Genomic DNA, 25,228 nt, shown 5'->3' on the forward strand with positions numbered 1-25,228 from the left:
GGGGGGGGGGGGCTACACTCTGTTGAAAATAAATTAAACAAGGGGGGGGGGGTTGGTGGGGTAAGAGTAGCCGTGCAAATATTGAGAACCACAAAACGAAACTGTGTTTTGTATTTGTGACCAGGGTGTGAGTCTCCACTAAGATGCTGTGTGTAGTTCTGTGTCAAGACAGGCGATCTGATGGACATCACCAAATGACATCAGCTACACCACGTGGTTGATGTCGTCATCGTCGTCGTCGTCGTCGTGATCGTCACAGCGTGCACATTTACATCAGCGGCTAAACAACTCTGGACACGGCGCGGCGACGCAGATTCTGAACGTGGAGGGGAGAAACCGGAGGACCCGGAGACAAAATCCACGCAGAGACCACCACGGGGAGAGAGACGCAGACTCCAAATATACAGCAGCAGGCGTCGTCAGGGATCGAACCCATGGCCTCCTGTAGACCAGGCGATGTAGTTAACATCTCTCAGGCTAATCGAACCCACGACCTGTAGACCAGGTGAGGTAGTTAAAATCTCTCAGGCTAATTGAACCCACGACCTCCTGTATACCAGGCGAGGTAGTCAACATCTCCCAGGGTCAGGGATCGAACCCACGACCTCCTGTAGACCAGGCGAGGTAGTCAACATCTCCCAGGGTCAGGGATCGAACCCATGATCTCCTGTAGACCAGGCGAGGTAGTCAACATCTCCCAGGGTCAGGGATCGAACCCACGACCTCCTGTAGACCAGGCGAGGTGGTCAACATCTCCCAGGGTCAGGGATCGAACCCACGACCTCCTGTAGACCAGGCGAGGTGGTCAACATCTCCCAGGGTCAGGGATCGAACCCACGACCTCCTGTAGACCAGGCGAGGTGGTCAACATCTCCCAGGGTCAGGGATCGAACCCACGACCTCCTGTAGACCAGGCGAGGTGGTCAACATCTCCCAGGGTCAGGGATCAAACCCACGACCTCCTGTAGACCAGGCGAGGTAGTCAACATCTCCCAGGGTCAGGGATCGAACCCACGACCTCCTGTAGACCAGGCGAGGTGGTCAACATCTCCCAGGGTCAGGGATCGAACCCACGACCTCCTGTAGACCAGGCGAGGTGGTCAACATCTCCTAGCCAGCGGGGTCAGGGGTGGTGTGGATCCCTCAGGCGGAGTGGTTTCTTCGTCCCCGCGTCTCCGTTTGCGTGGGTTCGACTCCAGGCTGTGGCGGTGGACGCTGTGATGGTGGACGCTGGCTTGAGCGACGGTGGTGGACGCGGGAGGCTGTGGCACGTCCCTCACGCCGTCCGGCTACGCTCGCAGACCCGCACACGGAACAGAGGCTGCTGTCGACGCCAAAGATAAAGGTCCCCCGTGTAGCCCTGTAACAGACTGTTGGGGCAAGTGCCGTTGGCGAGCTCCTATGAAGGTCGGCACGGCACACGAGGGGGTGGGTGGCCAACACCAATCCCCGGCCGCCTTTGTCTCCCCAGTGGCGATGTTTACACACCTTGCCAGGTACTCGTTTGAGGCTGAGTCGACCTAGAGGAAGCCCAGGACCGGTTCAGAGAATGGTCACCGGTGTTGGCCGTGAGCGGGAATCGAACTCGAGTCGCCGGGTTCGTAGCGCAGCGCGCTAACCACTACACCCACCGCTCCCCACACCACACCACACACACGTACACACATACTCGGAGACCTAGACACACACGTACACCTACACACACACGTACACCTACACACACACACGGAGACGTACACACACACACACAGAGACCTACAGACACACGTACACACACACACACAGAGACCTACAGACACACGTACACACACACACACACGGAGACGTACACACGGAGACCTACAGACACACGTACACACACACAGAGACCTACAGACACACGTACACACACACACACACGGAGACACACACGTACACACATACTCGAAGACCTAGACACACACGTACACCTACACACACACACGGAGACGTACACACACACACACACACAGAGACCTACAGACACAGGTACACACACACACACAGAGACCTACAGACACACGTACACACACACGGAGACCTACACACACGTACACACGTAAACACACACACACAGAGACCTACAGACACACGTACACACACACACGGAGACCTACACACACACGTACACACACACACGGAGACCTACACACACACGTACACACACACACGGAGACCTACACACACGTACACACACACACAGAGACCTACAGACACACGTACACACACACACGGAGACCTACACACACACGTACACACACACACGGAGACCTACACACACGTACACACACACACAGAGACCTACAGACACACGTACACACACACACACGGAGACCTACACACACGTACACACGTACACACACACACACGGAGACCTACAGACACACGTACACACACACGTACACACACACACACGGAGACCTACACACACACACGTACACACACACACGTACACACACACACACGGAGACCTACAGACACACGTACACACACGGAGACCTACACACGTACACACACACACACACGGAGACACACGTACACACATACTCGGAGACCTACACACACACGTACACACACACACGGAGAGACCTACAGACACGTACACACACACACACACACACGTACACACACACACACACGTACACACACACACACACGGAGACCTACACACACGTACACACACACAGAGACCTACAGACACACGTACACACACACGGAGAACTACAGACACACACGTACACACACACACGGAGACCTACACACACACGTACACACACACGGAGACCTACACACACGTACACACACACGTACACACACACACACGTACACACACACACGGAGACCTACAGACACACGTACACACACACACGGAGACCTACAGACACGTACACACACACACGTACACACACACACACACGTACACACACACACGTACACACACACACGTACACACACGGAGACCTACACACACACGTACACACACACACGGAGACCTACACACACACACACGGAGACCTACACACACACACACGGAGACCTACACACACGTACACACACACACACACACACGGAGACCTACACACACACACGTACACACACACACGGAGACCTACACACACACGTACACACACACACACGTACACACACACACGGAGACCTAGACACACGTACACACACACACGGAGACCTACACACACACACGTACACACACACACGTACACACACACACGTACACACACACACACGGAGACCTACACACACACGTACACACACACACGGAGACCTACACACACACACACGTACACACACACGGAGACCTACACACACACACACACGTACACACACACACGGAGACCTACACACACACACACGTACACACACACACGGAGACCTACACACACACACACACGTACACACACACACGGAGACCTACACACACACACACACGTACACACACACACGGAGACCTACACACACACACACACGTACACACACACACACGTACACACACACACGGAGACCTACACACACACACGTACACACACACACGTACACACACACACACACGTACACACGTACACACACACACACACGTACACACGTACACACACACACGGAGACCTACAGACACACGTACACACACACGTACACACACACACGTACACACACACACGGAGACCTACACACACGTACACACACACACACGGAGACCTACACACGTACACACACACACACGGAGACCTAGACACACGTACACACACACACACGGAGACCTAGACACACGTACACACACACACGGAGACCTACACACACACGTACACACACACACGGAGACCTACACACACACACACACGGAGACCTACAGACACACGTACACACACACACGTACACACACACACGGAGACCTACACACACACACGTACACACACACACACACACGTACACACACACACACGTACACACACACACACACGGAGACCTACACACACACGTACACTCACACGGAGACCTACACACACACACACACACGTACACACACACACACGTACACACGTACACACGGAGACCTAGACACACGTACACACACACACACGTACACACACACACGTACACACACACACACACACGTACACACACACACACACGTACACACACACACACACGTACACACCCACACGGAGACCTACACACACACGTACACACACACACGTACACCTACACACACACACGTACACACACACGTAGACCTACAAATACGCACACACATACACGTAGACCTGCAGATACGTACGCACATACCAGGCGAGGTAAGTTAACATCTCACCACGTCTAGAGAGAGAGAGACACACACACTCCAAATATACAGCGGCAGGCATCGTTAGGTTCGGGATGGAACCCATGACCTCCTGTAGACCCGGCGAGAGAGTTGGTGAGTGGGAATGGAACTTGGGGGGCGTGTGTGCTGGGTTGGTAGCGCAAACACAAGCAGCCGGGTCACAAATAATGACGTTAAGGACGCTAACAAGAACACACGCAAAGTCATACAATGGTCAAGGTGTGACGGTGGTAGTGGTGGGGATTGTAGCAATGATTGTGGTGGTGGTGATAGTGAGAGGCTGTGGTGCTGGTGGTGAGTGTTGATATTGACTTACTGTGGTGATAGTGTCTGTGGTGGTGACGATGACTGATGGTGGTTAGTAGTGGTGATGGTGGTAGTGGTGATGGTGGTAGTGGTGATGGTGGTAGTAGTGAGGATGACTGTGGTAGTGGTGGTGATGATGGTGGTGGTAGTGGTGGTAGTGACTGACTGTGGTTCGTTGGTGGTGGTGGTGGTGGTAGTGATAGTGGTGATAGTGACTGACTGTGGTTGGTTGGTGGTAGTAGTGATGATAGTGGTAGTGGTGATGATGGTGGTAGTGACTGACTGTGGTTGGTTGGTGGTAGTGGTGGTGATGACTATGGTGGTGGTAGTGGTTGTGGCGATTGTGGTGGTAGTGGTGATGACGGTGGTTGGTTGGTGGTAGTGGTGGTGATTGTGGTGATGACTATGGTGGTGGTAGTGGTGATGACTATGGTGGTAGTGGTGATGATGGTGGTAGTGACTGACTGTGGTTGGTTGGTGGTAGTGGTGGCAATGGTGGTGGTAGTGATTATGGTGGTGGTGATGATAGTGGTGATAGTGACTGACTGGTTGGTGGTGGTGGTAGTGGTGGTGATGATGGTGGTAGAGGTGGTATTGACTGACTGTGGTTGGATGGTGGTAGTGGTGGTGGGGAGTCTGTGGTGGTGGTGATGATGATGGTGATAGTGACTGACTGGTTGGTGGTGGTGATGATGGTGGTAGTGGTGGTAGTGACTGACTGGTTGGTTGGTGGTGGTAGTGGTGGTGATTGTGGTGGTAGTGGTGATGATGATGATGGTGATTGTGACTGACTGTGGTTGGTTGGTGGTAGTGGCGGTGGGGAGTCTGTGGTGGTGGTGATGATGATGGTGATAGTGACTGACTGGTTGGTGGTGGTGATGATGGTGGTAGTGGTGGTAGTGACTGACTGGTTGGTTGGTGGTGGTAGTGGTGGTGATTGTGGTGGTAGTGGTGATGATGATGATGGTGATTGTGACTGACTGTGGTTGGTTGGTGGTAGTGGCGGTGGGGAGTCTGTGGTGGTGGTGGTGGTGGTGGTGTTTTGCCGGTCGCTCACCGTGACGGCAAAGCAAGCGCTGTCCTCACGGTGACTTGGGGATTTGAAGACGGTGGCCACCCTGCGAAACGCACGCGGGAGACCCCCACTCACTCACCGAAAACTATACACTACACTATACACTACACTATATACTATACATTATACACTACTACACACTACACTATACACTACTATACTATACACTACACTATACACTACACTATACACTACACACACTATACACTACACTACTATACACTACACACACTATACACTACACTATATACTATACATTATACACTATACACTACACTATACACTACACACACTATACACTACACTATATACTATACATTATACACTACTACACTATACACTACTACACTATACACTACTATACTATACACGACTATACTATACATTATACACTACACTACTACACTACACACTATACACTACTACACTACTATACACTAGTACACTATACACTACACTATACACGACTATACTATACACTACTATACACTACTACACTATACACTACACTATACACTACTACACACTACACTATACACTACTATACACTATACACGACTATACTATACATTATACACTACACTATACACTACACACTACTACACACTACACTATACATTATACACTACACTATACACTACACACTACTACACACTACACTATACACTACACTATACACTACTATACTATACACTACTATACACTAGTACACTATACACTACACTATACACGACTATACTATACATTATACGCTACACACTACTACACACTACTACACTACACTATACACTACACTACTACACTATACACTACACTGCACACACTACAATACACCACTATACACTACACTATACACCACACCACTATACACTACACTATACACCACGCCATTATACACCACACCACTTTACACTCCACTATACACCATTATACACTACACCATTATACACTACACCACACTACACTGTACACCACATCAGATCAGACTATGCACCTAGACTGGCTGAATCTGAAGAGCCGTGAAGCTCTCCTCGTCACCGACGCCGCGGGTCTCACCTGGTCCGCCCCTCCCAGCGCAGCACCAGACGGTGCGTGGCCGCGTGTCCCCAGCTCTCCCCTGGGGGGGGATAAAGGTAGCACAATCACTACCACCTTCATCACCATCATCAACCACTCACTCACGCACCCACCCACTCACTCACACACCCACTCACTCACACACCCACTCACTCACACACCCACCCACTCACTCACACACCCACTCACTCACTCACCCACTCACTCAAGCACTCACACACCCACTCACTCACTCACCCACCCACTCACTCACCCACCCACCCACTCACGCACCCACCCACTCACTCACGCGCCCACCCACTCACTCACGCGCCCACCCACTCACTCACGCGCCCACTCACTCACGCGCCCACCCACTCACTCACGCGCCCACCCACCCACTCACTCGCCCACTCACTCACCCACTCACTCAAGCACTCACACACCCACTCACTCACTCACCCACCCACTCACGCACCCACCCACTCACGCACCCACCCACTCACTCACCCACCCACCCACTCACGCACCCACCCACTCACTCACGCGCCCACCCACTCACTCACGCGCCCACCCACTCACTCACGCGCCCACTCACTCACGCGCCCACCCACTCACTCACGCGCCCACCCACTCACTCACTCACTCACGCACCCACCCACTCACTCACGCGCCCACCCACTCACTCACGCGCCCACCCACTCACTCACTCACTCACGCACCCACCCACTCACTCACGCGCCCACCCACTCACTCACGCGCCCACCCACTCACTCACTCACTCACGCGCCCACCCACTCACTCACGCGCCCACCCACTCACTCACTCACTCACGCGCCCACCCACTCACTCACGCGCCCACCCACTCACTCACTCACTCACGCACCCACCCACTCACTCACGCGCCCACCCACTCACTCACGCGCCCACCCACTCACTCACTCACTCACGCGCCCACCCACTCACTCACGCGCCCACCCACTCACTCACTCACTCACGCACCCACCCGCTCGCCCACTCACCCACTCGCTCGCTCACTGTGTGTGCGTACTGCGTCTGTGCGTACTGTGTGTGCGTACTGCGTCTGTGCGTACTGCGTCTGTGCGTACTGTGAGTGTGTACTGCGTCTGTGCGTACTGTGTGTGCGTACTGCGTCTGTGCGTACTGCGTCTGTGCGTACTGTGAGTGTGTACTGCGTCTGTGCGTACTGTGTGTGCGTACTGCGTCTGTGCGTACTGTGAGTGCGTACTGCGTCTGTGCGTACTGCGTCTGTGCGTACTGTGAGTGCGTACTGTGTGTGCGTACTGTGTGTGCGTACTGCGTCTGTGCGTACTGTGAGTGCGTACTGCGTCTGTGCGTACTGTGTGCGTACTGCGTCTGTGCGTACTGTGAGTGCGTACTGTGTGTGCGTACTGTGTGTGCGTACTGCGTCTGTGCGTACTGTGAGTGCGTACTGCGTCTGTGCGTACTGTGTGTGCGTACTGCGTCTGTGCGTACTGTGAGTGTGTACTGCGTCTGTGCGTACTGTGAGTGCGTACTGCGTCTGTGCGTACTGCATCTGTGCGTACTGTGAGTGCGTACTGCGTCTGTGCGTACTGCATCTGTGCGTACTGTGAGTGTGTACTGCGTCTGTGCGTACTGTGAGTGTGTACTGCGTCTGTGCGTACTGTGAGTGCGTACTGCGTCTGTGCGTACTGCGTCTGTGCGTACTGTGAGTGCGTACTGCGTCTGTGCGTACTGTGAGTGCGTACTGCGTCTGTGCGTACTGCATCTGTGCGTACTGTGAGTGCGTACTGCATCTGTGCGTACTGTGAGTGCGTACTGCGTCTGTGCGTACTGTGAGTGTGTACTGCGTCTGTGCGTACTGTGAGTGCGTACTGTGAGTGCGTACTGCATCTGTGCGTACTGTGAGTGCGTACTGCATCTGTGCGTACTGTGTGTGTACTGCGTCTGTGCGTACTGTGAGTGCGTACTGCGTCTGTACGTACTGTGAGTGCGTACTGCATCTGTGCGTACTGTGAGTGTGTACTGCGTCTGTGCGTACTGTGAGTGCGTACTGCGTCTGTACGTACTGTGAGTGCGTACTGCGTCTGTGCGTACTGCGTCTGTGCGTACTGTGAGTGTGTACTGCGTCTGTGCGTACTGTGAGTGCGTACTGCGTCTGTGTGTACTGTGAGTGCGTACTGCGTCTGTGCGTACTGTGAGTGTGTACTGCGTCTGTGCGTACTGTGAGTGCGTACTGCGTCTGTGCGTACTGCGTCTGTGCGTACTGTGAGTGTGTACTGCGTCTGTGCGTACTGTGAGTGTGTACTGCGTCTGTGCGTACTGTGAGTGCGTACTGCGTCTGTGTGTACTGTGAGTGCGTACTGCGTCTGTGCGTACTGCGTCTGTGCGTACTGTGAGTGCGTACTGCGTCTGTGCGTACTGTGAGTGCGTACTGCGTCTGTGTGTACTGTGAGTGCGTACTGCGTCTGTGTGTACTGTGTGTGCGTACTGCGTCTGTGCGTACTGTGTGTGCGTACTGCGTCTGTGTGTACTGTGAGTGCGTACTGCGTCTGTGCGTACTGTGAGTGCGTACTGCGTCTGTGCGTACTGTGAGTGCGTACTGCGTCTGTGCGTACTGTGAGTGCGTACTGCGTCTGTGTGTACTGTGAGTGCGTACTGTGTCTGTGCGTACTGTGAGTGCGTACTGCGTCTGTGCGTACTGTGTGTGCGTACTGCGTCTGTGCGTACTGTGTGTGCGTACTGCGTCTGTGCGTACTGTGTGTGCGTACTGCGTGTGCGTACTGCGTCTGTGCGTACTGCGTGTGCGTACTGCGTCTGTGCGTACTGTGAGTGTGTACTGCGTCTGTGCGTACTGTGAGTGTGTACTGCGTCTGTGCGTACTGTGAGTGCGTACTGCGTCTGTGCGTACTGTGAGTGCGTACTGCGTCTGTGCGTACTGTGAGTGTGTACTGCGTCTGTGCGTACTGTGAGTGCGTACTGCGTCTGTGCGTACTGTGAGTGCGTACTGCGTCTGTGCGTACTGTGAGTGCGTACTGCGTCTGTGCGTACTGTGAGTGCGTACTGCGTCTGTGCGTACTGTGAGTGCGTACTGCGTCTGTGCGTACTGTGAGTGCGTACTGCGTCTGTGCGTACTGTGAGTGCGTACTGCGTCTGTGCGTACTGTGAGTGCGTACTGCGTCTGTGCGTACTGTGAGTGCGTACTGCGTCTGTGCGTACTGTGAGTGTGTACTGCGTCTGTGTGTACTGTGAGTGTGTACTGCGTCTGTGCGTACTGTGAGTGTGTACTGCGTCTGTGCGTACTGTGAGTGCGTACTGCGTCTGTGCGTACTGTGAGTGCGTACTGCGTCTGTGCGTACTGTGAGTGTGTACTGCGTCTGTGCGTACTGTGAGTGCGTACTGCGTCTGTGCGTACTGTGAGTGCGTACTGCGTCTGTGCGTACTGTGAGTGCGTACTGTGTCTGTGCGTACTGTGAGTGCGTACTGCGTCTGTGCGTACTGTGAGTGCGTACTGCGTCTGTGCGTACTGTGAGTGCGTACTGCGTCTGTGCGTACTGTGAGTGCGTACTGCGTCTGTGCGTACTGTGAGTGTGTACTGCGTCTGTGCGTACTGTGAGTGCGTACTGCGTCTGTGCGTACTGTGTGCGTACTGTGTCTGTGCGTACTGTGAGTGCGTACTGCGTCTGTGCGTACTGTGTGCGTACTGTGTCTGTGCGTACTGTGAGTGTGTACTGCGTCTGTGTGTACTGTGAGTGCGTACTGCGTCTGTGCGTACTGTGAGTGCGTACTGCGTCTGTGTGTACTGCGTGTGCTGGCGGCGTACTGCCTCACCTAGCGCCGGTACGAGCACAGACTCCCCCTGGCCGCTCACCCGCGTCGTCATCTGGTTGGTGAGCACCACCTGGTGAGAGTGGTGAGGGGACGACACGGTCAGTGGTGAGTAGAGTAGTGTGTAGTAGTGTATAGTAGTGTAGTGTGTAGTAGTGTATAGTAGTGTAGTGTGTAGTAGTGTAGTGTGTAGTAGTGTATAGTGTAGTGTATAGTAGTGTATAGTGTGTATAGTGTAGTGTATAGTAGTGTAGTAGTGTAGTGTGTAGTAGTGTATAGTAGTGTAGTAGTGTAGTGTGTAGTAGTGTATAGTGTAGTGTAGTGTTTAGTAGTATAGCGTGTCGTAGTGTAGTGTATAGAGTGTATAGTGTAGTGTAGTGTTTAGTAGTATAGCGTGTCGTAGTGTAGTGTATAGTGTAGTGTATAGCGTGTAGCGTGCAGTGTGTAGCGTGTAGTGTAGTGTGTAGCGTGTAGTGTAGCGTGTAGCGTGCAGTGTGTAGCGTGTAGTGTAGTGTGTAGCGTGTAGTGTATAGCGTGTAGTGTAGCATGTAGTGTAGAGTAGTGTGTAGTGTAGTGTATAGCGTGTAGTGTATAGTGTAGTGTGTAGTGTATTGTATAGTGTAGTAGTGTATAGTGTAGTGTAGTAGTGTATAGTGTGTAGTAGTGTATAGTGTAGTAGTGTATAGTGTAGTGTGTAGTGTATAGTGTAGTGTATAGTGTAGTAGTGTGTAGTAGTGTATAGTAGTGTAGTAGTGTAGTGTAGTAGTGTATAGTGTAGTGTATTAGTGTATAGTGTAGTAGTGTATAGTAGTGTATAGTAGCGTGTAGCATGTAGTGTATAGTGTAGAGTATAGTGTAGTGTGGTGTGTAGTGTATAGTGTAGTTTATAGTGTAGAGTATAGTGTAGTGTATAGTGTAGTGTGTAGTGTAGTGTATAGTGTAGTGTATAGTATAGTGTAGCGTGTATCTCACAGCGAGGTGGTGAGTGCAGGCCAGGGCGATGAGCTGCTGTGCCAGCCCGCTGAGGAGGCGAGTGCGGAGGCTGAGGTCGTCAAAGCCGTGACGGAATGGGAACGCAACGCTGTCCACCACCACCAGCCTCACCTGCTCACCACACACACTACACTATACACTACACTATACACTATACACTACTACACACTACTATACACTACACTATACACTAAACTATACACTACACTATACACTACACTATACACTGCTATACACTACACTATACACTACACTATACACTACACTATACACTACACTATACACTACACTATACACTACAATACACTACACTATACACTACACTATACACTACACTACACTATACACTACTATACACTACACACACTATACACTACACTACTACACTATACACTACACTATACACTACTACACTATACACACTATACACTACAATACACTACACTATACACTATACTACTACACACTATACACTACACTACACACTACACTGTCCACCACCACCAGCCTCACCTGTTCACCACACACACTACACTATACACTACACTATACACTACACTATACACTACTATACACGACACTATACACTACTATACACTACACTATACACTACTACACTACTATACACTACACTATACACTACTATACACTACACTATACACACACTACACTACTACACTACTATACACTACACTATACACTACACTATACACTACTATACACTACACTATACACTACTACACTATACACTACTACACTATACACTACTATACACTACTATACAATACACTACACTATACACTAAACTATACACTACTATACACTACACTACTATACACTACGCTATACACTACTATACACTACTACACTATACACCACTACACTATACGCTACTATACTATACCACTACACTATACGCTACTATACTATACACTACACACTACAATACATGATACACTACTACACTATACACTACACTACACTATACACTACACACTCCTAATCACTACACTACACACTACGCTATACACTACACTATACACTACACTATACACCACTACACTATACGCTACTAAACTATACACTACACACTACAATACATGATACGCTACTACACTATACACTGCACCACTGTATTAAATTGAAAACTTATTTCTATAAAGCCGCTTGTTGTTTTGGTTTTTCTTCGCCTGCACCTCGATTTGCACACTTGGCTACTGACAGTGCAAAAGACGTTCAACATTTACTACACTACGATACATTATATACTACGATACACACTACACTATACACTACTACACACTACACTATACTATACACTACACACTACACTATACACTACTATACACTAACTACACTACTATACACTATACGATACACTACACTATACTATACACTACGCTACACACTACACTATACACTACTATACACTAACTACACTACTATACACTAACTACACACTACACTATACACTACTATACACTAACTACACTACTATACACTAACTACACACTACACTATACTATACACTACACACTACACTATACACTACTATACACTAACTACACACTACACTATACTACACACTACGCTACACTATACACTACACACTACACTATACACTACTATACACTAACTACACACTACACTATACTATACACTACACACTACACTATACACTACTATACACTAACTACACACTACACTATACTACACACTACGCTACACTATACACTACACACTATGCTACACACTACACTATACACTACTATACACTTCACACTTCTACATTATACTACACTACTATACACTACACATGACACTACTACACTATACACTACTACACAAAACACACTACACACTATACTATACACTAACTACTATACATTACACACTACTATACACTACTACTGGACATCTACTGGACAGCTTTATGTCCCATCGGATTCCTCCACTATAAAAACATTCTGACATTTGCAGTCTGCGTCTCTCTCTCTCACTCCGTGGTGAGATGTCGACTACCTCGCCTGGTCTACAGGAGGTCGTCCAGAATCGAACCCACGACCTCCTGTAGACCAGGCGAGGTAGTTAACATCTCCCAGGGTCAGGGATCGAACCCACGACCTCCTGCAGACCAGGCGAGGTGGTCAACATCTCCCAGGGTCAGGGATCGAACCCACGACCTCCTGCAGACCAGGCGAGGTAGTCAACATCTCCCAGGGTCAGGGATCGAACCCATGACCTCCTGCAGACCAGGCGAGGTAGTCAACATCTCCCAGGGTCAGGGATCGAACCCACGACCTCCTGCAGACCAGGCGAGGTAGTCAACATCTCCCAGGGTCAGGGATCGAACCCACGACCTCCTGCAGACCAGGCGAGGTAGTCAACATCTCCCAGGGTCAGGGATCGAACCCACGACCTCCTGCAGACCAGGCGAGGTAGTCAACATCTCCCAGGGTCAGGGATCGAACCCATGACCTCCTGCAGACCAGGCGAGGTAGTCGACATCTCCCAGAGTCAGAGACTGAACCCACGACCTCCTGTAGACCAGGCGAGGTAGTCGACATCTCCCAGCCACCGCAGCGCCCCACTTAAGAAGAGCCCGCCTCACCCTCGCCTCACCGGGTGAGCTCACCACCACCACCACTCACCCCTGGGTGCCGCTGGAGAAAGTCGGGGAGAAGGTGAGCGAGGGCGGTGAGCTCCGTGTGGTTGTGGCATCGGAAGCAGTGGATGGAGGAGAGGACGGCCTCCAGAGTGAACGAGGAGGAGGCCTCCAGAGCTTCTACGGAGGAAGGGGTCGGAAAGAAGTTACCATCGCTACACTACACTATACACTACTCTATACACTACTATATACTACACACTACACTACTATACACTATTATACACATTACTATATACTACACTACACTATACACTACACAACTATACACTACACTATACACTATTATACACTATACACTACTATACACTACACTATACACTACACTATACACTACACTATACACTACACACTACTATACACTACACTACCACACACTACACTACCACACACTACACTACCACACACTACACTACCACACACTACACTACCATACACTACACTACACTACCACACACTACACTACCACACACTACACTACCATACACTACACTACCACACACTACACTACCACACACTACACTACCACACACTACACTACCATACACTACACTACCATACACTACACTACCATACACTACACTACCATACACTACACTACCACACACTACACTACCATACACTACACTACCACACACTACACTACCATACACTACACTACCATACACTACACTACACTACCACACACTACACTACCACACACTACACTACCACACACTACACTACCACACACTACACTACCATACACTACACTACCACACACTACACTACCACACACTACACTACCACACACTACACTACCACACACTACACTACCACACACTACACTACCACACACTACACTACCATACACTACACTACACTACCACACACTACACTACCACACACTACACTACCACACACTACACTACCACACACTACACTACCATACACTACACTACCATACACTACACTACCATACACTACACTACCACACACTACACTACCATACACTACACTACCATACACTACACTACCATACACTACACTACCACACACTACACTACCACACACTACACTACCATACACTACACTACCATACACTACACTACCATACACTACACTACCATACACTACACTACCATACACTACACTACCATACACTACACTACCACACACTACACTACCATACACTACACTACCACACACTACACTACCACACACTACACTACCATACACTACACTACCATACACTACACTACCATACACTACACTACCATACACTACACTACCATACACTACACTACCATACACTACACTACCACACACTACACTACCATACACTACACTACCACACACTACACTACCATACACTACACTACCACACACTACACTACCACACACTACACTACCACACACTACACTACCATACACTACACTACCACACACTACACTACCACACACTACACTACCACACACTACACTACCACACACTACACTACCACACACTACACTACCACACACTACACTACCACACACTACACTACCACACACTACACTACCACACACTACACTACCATACACTACACTACCACACACTACACTACCATACACTACACTACCATACACTACACTACCACACACTACACTACCATACACTACACTACCACACACTACACTACCATACACTACTCTACCATACACTACACTACCACACACTACACTACCATACACTACACTACCACACACTACACTACCACACACTACTCTACCATACACTACACTACCATACACTACACTACCATACACTACACTACCATACACTACACTACCACACACTACACTACCATACACTACTCTACCATACACTACACTACCACACACTACACTACCATACACTACACTACCACACACTACACTACCACACACTACACTACCATACACTACACTACCATACACTACACTACCATACACTACACTACCATACACTACACTACCATACACTACACTACCATACACTACACTACCACACACTACACTACCATACACTACACTACCACACACTACACTACCATACACTACACTACCACACACTACACTACCACACACTACACTACCACACACTACACTACCATACACTACACTACCACACACTACACTACCACACACTACACTACCACACACTACACTACCACACACTACACTACCACACACTACACTACCACACACTACACTACCATACACTACACTACCATACACTACACTACCACACACTACACTACCATACACTACACTACCATACACTACACTACCACACACTACACTACCACACACTACACTACCACACACTACACTACCACACACTACACTACCACACACTACACTACCACACACTACACTACCACACACTACACTACCATACACTACACTACCACACACTACACTACCACACACTACACTACCACACACTACACTACCATACACTACACTACCACACACTACACTACCATACACTACACTACCATACACTACACTACCACACACTACACTACCACACACTACACTACCATACACTACACTACCATACACTACACTACCATACACTACACTACCATACACTACACTACCATACACTACACTACCATACACTACACTACCACACACTACACTACCACACACTACACTACCATACACTACACTACCATACACTACACTACCATACACTACACTACCATACACTACACTACCACACACTACACTACCATACACTACACTACCATACACTACACTACCATACACTACACTACCATACACTACACTACCATACACTACACTACCACACACTACACTACCACACACTACACTACCACACACTACACTACTATACACTACACTACCACACACTACACTACCATACACTACACTACCACACACTACACTACCATACACTACACTACCACACACTACACTACCACACACTACACTACCACACACTACACTACCACACACTACACTACCACACACTACACTACCACACACTACACTACCACACACTACACTACCACACACTACACTACCACACACTACACTACCACACACTGCACTACCACACACTACACTACCACACACTACACTACCACACACTACACTACCACACACTACACTACCACACACTACACTACCACACACTACACTACCACACACTACACTACCACACACTACACTACCACACACTACACTACCACACACTACACTACCATACACTACACTACCACACACTACACTACCACACACTACACTACTATACACTACACTACCACACACTACACTACCATACACTACACTACCATACACTACACTACCATACACTACACTACCACACACTACACTACCACACACTACACTACCATACACTACACTACCACACACTACACTACCACACACTACACTACACTACCACACACTACACTACCACACACTACACTACCATACACTACACTACCACACACTACACTACCACACACTACACTACCACACACTACACTACACTACCATACACTACACTACCACACACTACACTACCATACACTACACTACCACACACTACCACACACTACACTACCACACACTACACTACCACACACTACACTACCATACACTACACTACCACACACTACACTACCATACACTACACTACCACACACTACACTACCACACACTACACTACACTACCATACACTACACTACCATACACTACACTACCACACACTACACTACCACACACTACACTACCATACACTACACTACCACACACTACACTACCACACACTACACTACCACACACTACCACACACTACACTACCACACACTACACTACCATACACTACACTACCACACACTACACTACCATACACTACACTACCACACACTACACTACCACACACTACACTACCACACACTACCACACACTACACTACCACACACTACACTACCACACACTACACTACCACACACTACACTACCATACACTACACTACCACACACTACACTACCATACACTACACTACCACACACTACACTACCACACACTACACTACCACACACTACACTACCACACACTACACTACCACACACTACACTACCACACACTACACTACCACACACTACACTACCACACACTACACTACCACACACTACACTACCACACACTACACTACCACACACTACACTACCATACACTACACTACCATACACTACACTACCACACACTACACTACCACACACTACACTACCACACACTACACTACCACACACTACACTACCATACACTACACTACCATACACTACACTACCACACACTACACTACCACACACTACACTACCACACACTACACTACCATACACTACACTACCATACACTACACTACCACACACTACACTACCATACACTACACTACCACACACTACACTACCACACACTACACTACCACACACTACACTACCATACACTACACTACCACACACTACACTACCACACACTACACTACCACACACTACACTACCATACACTACACTACCACACACTACACTACCATACACTACACTACCATACACTACACTACCATACACTACACTACCATACACTACACTACCACACACTACACTACCATACACTACACTACCATACACTACACTACCACACACTACACACTACACTACCATACACTACACTACCATACACTACACTACCATACACTACACTACCACACACTACACTACACTACCATACACTACACTACCATACACTACACTACCACACACTACACTACACTACCATACACTACACTACCATACACTACACTACCATACACTACACTACCACACACTACACTACCATACACTACACTACCACACACTACACTACACTACCATACACTACACTACCACACACTACACTACCACACACTACACTACCATACACTACACTACCATACACTACACTACCACACACTACACTACACTACCATACACTACACTACCACACACTACACTACACTACCATACACTACACTACCATACACTACACTACCACACACTACACTACCATACACTACACTACCACACACTACCACACACTACACTACCACACACTACACTACCACACACTACACTACCACACACTACACTACCATACACTACACTACCATACACTACACTACCACACACTACACTACCATACACTACACTACCACACACTACACTACCACACACTACACTACCATACACTACACTACCATACACTACACTACCACACACTACACTACCACACACTACACTACCACACACTACACTACCATACACTACACTACCACACACTACACTACCACACACTACACTACCATACACTACACTACCATACACTACACTACCATACACTACACTACCACACACTACACTACCACACACTACACTACCACACACTACACTACCACACACTACACTACCATACACTACACTACCATACACTACACTACCACACACTACACTACCACACACTACACTACCACACACTACACTACCACACACTACACTACCATACACTACACTACCACACACTACACTACCACACACTACACTACCACACACTACACTACCACACACTACACTACCACACACTACACTACCACACACTACACTACCATACACTACACTACCATACACTACACTACCATACACTACACTACCACACACTACACTACCATACACTACACTACCATACACTACACTACCACACACTACACTACCACACACTACACTACCATACACTACACTACCACACACTACACTACCATACACTACACTACCATACACTACACTACCACACACTACACTACCATACACTACACTACCACACACTACACTACCATACACTGCACTACCACACACTACACTACCATACACTACACTACCACACACTACACTACCATACACTACACTACCACACACTACACTACCACACACTACACTACCACACACTACACTACCACACACTACACTACCACAACACTACACTACCACACACTACACTACCACACACTACACTACCATACACTACACTACCATACACTACACTACCACACACTACACTACCACACACTACACTACCACACACTACACTACCACACACTACACTACCACTACACTACACTACCATACACTACACTACCACACACTACACTACCACACACTACACTACACACACTACACTACCATACACTACACTACCATACACTACACTACCATACACTACACTACCACACACTACACTACCATACACTACACTACCATACACTACACTACCATACACTACACTACCACACACTACACTACCATACACTACACTACACTACCATACACTACACTACCATACACTACACTACCACACACTACACTACCACACACTACACTACCATACACTACACTACCATACACTACACTACCATACACTACACTACCATACACTACACTACCACACACTACACTACCATACACTACACTACCATACACTACACTACCACACACTACACTACCACACACTACACTACCACACACTACACTACCATACACTACACTACCATACACTACACTACCACACACTACACTACCACACACTACACTACCACACACTACACTACCACACACTACACTACCACACACTACACTACCATACACTACACTACACTACCACACACTACACTACCATACACTACACTACCACACACTACACTACCACACACTACACTACCACACACTACACTACCATACACTACACTACCATACACTACACTACCATACACTACACTACCATACACTACACTACCATACACTACACTACCATACACTACACTACCACACACTACACTACCACACACTACACTACCACACACTACACTACCACACACTACACTACCACACACTACACTACCACACACTACACTACCACACACTACACTACCATACACTACACTACCACACACTACACTACATACCACACACTACACTACCACACACTACACTACCACACACTACACTACCATACACTACACTACCACACACTACACTACCACACACTACACTACCACACACTACACTACCACACACTACACTACCACACACTACACTACCACACACTACACTACCACACACTACACTACCATACACTACACTACCACACACTACACTACCATACACTACACTACCATACACTACACTACCACACACTACACTACCACACACTACACTACCATACACTACACTACCATACACTACACTACCACACACTACACTACCACACACTACACTACCACACACTACACTACCACACACTACACTACCACACACTACACTACCACACACTACACTACCACACACTACACTACCACACACTACACTACCACACACTACACTACCACACACTACACTACCACACACTACACTACCACACACTACACTACCACACACTACACTACCACACACTACACTACCACACACTACACTACCACACACTACACTACCACACACTACACTACCACACACTACACTACCATACACTACACTACCACACACTACACTACCATACACTACACTACCACACACTACACTACCACACACTACACTACCATACACTACACTACCATACACTACACTACCATACACTACACTACCACACACTACACTACCACACACTACACTACCATACACTACACTACCATACACTACACTACCACACACTACACTACCATACACTACACTACACACTACACTACCAACACTACACTACCACACACTACACTACCATACACTACACTACCACACACTACACTACCACACACTACACTACCACACACTACACTACCACACACTACACTACCATACACTACACTACCACACACTACACTACCACACACTACACTACCACACACTACACTACCATACACTACACTACCACACACTACACTACCACACACTACACTACACACTACACTACACTACACTACATACACTACACTACCACACACTACACTACCACACACTACACTACCATACACTACACTACCATACACTACACTACCATACACTACACTACCACACACTACACTACCACACACTACACTACCATACACTACACTACCACACACTACACTACCACACACTACACTACCACACACTACACTACCATACACTACACTACCATACACTACACTACCACACACTACACTACCACACACTACACTACCACACACTACACTACCACACACTACACTACCATACACTACACTACCACACACTACACTACCACACACTACACTACCATACACTACACTACCACACACTACACTACCACACACTACACTACCACACACTACACTACCACACACTACACTACCATACACTACACTACCATACACTACACTACCATACACTACACTACCATACACTACACTACATACACTACACTACCATACACTACACTACCACACACTACACTACCATACACTACACTACCATACACTACACTACCACACACTACACTACCACACACTACACTACCATACACTACACTACCATACACTACACTACCATACACTACACTACCATACACTACACTACCACACACTACACTACCACACACTACACTACCACACACTACACTACCACACACTACACTACCACACACTACACTACCACACACTACACTACCACACACTACACTACCACTACACTACACTACCACACACTACACTACCACACACTACACTACCATACACTACACTACCACACACTACACTACCATACACTACACTACCATACACTACACTACCACACACTACACTACCATACACTACACTACCATACACTACACTACCATACACTCACTACCATACACTACACTACCATACACTACACTACCACACACTACACTACCACACACTACACTACCACACACTACACTACCACACACTACACTACCATACACTACACTACCACACACTACACTACCACACACTACACTACCACACACTACACTACCACACACTACACTACCATACACTACACTACCACACACTACACTACCACACACTACACTACCATACACTACACTACCACACACTACACTACCACACACTACACTACCATACACTACACTACCACACACTACACTACCACACACTACACTACCACACACTACACTACCACACACTACACTACCATACACTACACTACCATACACTACACTACCATACACTACACTACCACACACTACACTACCACACACTACACTACCACACACTACACTACCACACACTACACTACCATACACTACACTACCACACACTACACTACCACTACACTACACTACCATACACTACACTACCATACACTACACTACCACACACTACACTACCATACACTGCACTACCATACACTACACTACCATACACTACACTACCATACACTACACTACCATACACTACACTACCACACACTACACTACCATACACTGCACTACCATACACACTACACTACCATACACTACACTACCATACACTGCACTACCATACACTACACTACCATACACTACACTACCACACACTACACTACCACACACTACACTACCACACCATACACTACACTACCATACACTACACTACCACACACTACACTACCATACACTACACTACCACACACTACACTACCACACACTACACTACCACACACTACACTACCACACACTACACTACACTACCATACACTACACTACCACACACTACACTACCACACACTACACTACCATACACTACACTACCATACACTACACTACCATACACTACCATACACTACACTACCACACACTACACTACCACACACTACACTACCATACACTACACTACCATACACTACACTACCATACACTACCATACACTACACTACCACACACTACACTACCACACACTACACTACCATACACTACACTACCACACACTACACTACCATACACTACACTACCACACACTACACTACCACACACTACACTACCATACACTACCATACACTACACTACCATACACTACACTACCACACACTACACTACCACACACTACACTACCATACACTACACTACCACACACTACACTACCATACACTACACTACCACACACTACACTACCATACACTACACTACCACACACTACACTACCATACACTACACTACCACACACTACACTACCACACACTACACTACCATACACTACACTACCATACACTACACTACCATACACTACACTACCACACACTACACTACCATACACTACACTACCACACACTACACTACCACACACTACACTACCATACACTGCACTACCATACACTGCACTACCATACACTACACTACCACACACTACACTACCACACACTACACTACCACACACTACACTACCATACACTACACTACCATACACTACACTACCACACACTACACTACCATACACTACACTACCATACACTACACTACCACACACTACACTACCATACACTACACTACCATACACTACACTACCACACACTACACTACCATACACTACACTACCACACACTACACTACCACACACTACACTACCATACACTACACACTCGTTCAACATACACACACACGACACACTCTCGTTCAACGGCTGTGACTACGGCTGCGTCTATGGCTGTAGTTATGGCTGTGGGTGTGACTGTGGTTATGGTTATGGCTGTAGTTGTGGTTATGGTTGTGGGTGTAGTTGTGGTTGTGGCTGCGGCTATGGTTGTGGCTGTATTTATGGCTGTGGTTGTGGCTGTAGTTGTGACTACGATTATGGTTGTGGTTGCGGCTGTAAGTTGTGGCTGTCGTTACGGCTGTGGTTGTGGCTGTAGTTGCGGC

At 48.0% G+C, this 25,228-nt stretch overlaps 1 protein-coding gene and 1 pseudogene across 2 annotated transcripts in view; one reads left to right on the forward strand and one right to left on the reverse strand.

Annotated features, from left to right (window-relative positions):
• Positions 1-722: 722 nt before the first annotated feature.
• LOC144954222 (DNA repair protein RAD51 homolog 3-like) lies at positions 723-14,398 on the reverse strand (the record flags this gene model as incomplete). Its single annotated transcript, XM_078884773.1, has 6 exons — positions 723-1,289; positions 5,718-5,778; positions 6,792-6,852; positions 10,626-10,695; positions 11,595-11,726; positions 14,267-14,398. Coding segments are annotated over 6 exons (645 nt in total), but the record flags the coding sequence as incomplete, so codon positions are not given.
• A 10,626-nt stretch (positions 14,399-25,024) lies between these two features.
• LOC144954223 (DNA repair protein RAD51 homolog 3-like) overlaps positions 25,025-25,228 on the forward strand; it is a 17,614-nt pseudogene continuing 17,410 nt past the window's right edge. The window contains exon 1 of the transcript XR_013641099.1: positions 25,025-25,034. The product of XR_013641099.1 is annotated as a DNA repair protein RAD51 homolog 3-like (transcript). The remainder of the gene's footprint in view (positions 25,035-25,228) is intronic.

The sequence above is a fragment of the Lampetra fluviatilis genome, unplaced genomic scaffold (assembly GCF_964198595.1).
Source record: "Lampetra fluviatilis unplaced genomic scaffold, kcLamFluv1.1 SCAFFOLD_332, whole genome shotgun sequence".
Lineage (NCBI taxonomy): Eukaryota > Metazoa > Chordata > Hyperoartia > Petromyzontiformes > Petromyzontidae > Lampetra > Lampetra fluviatilis.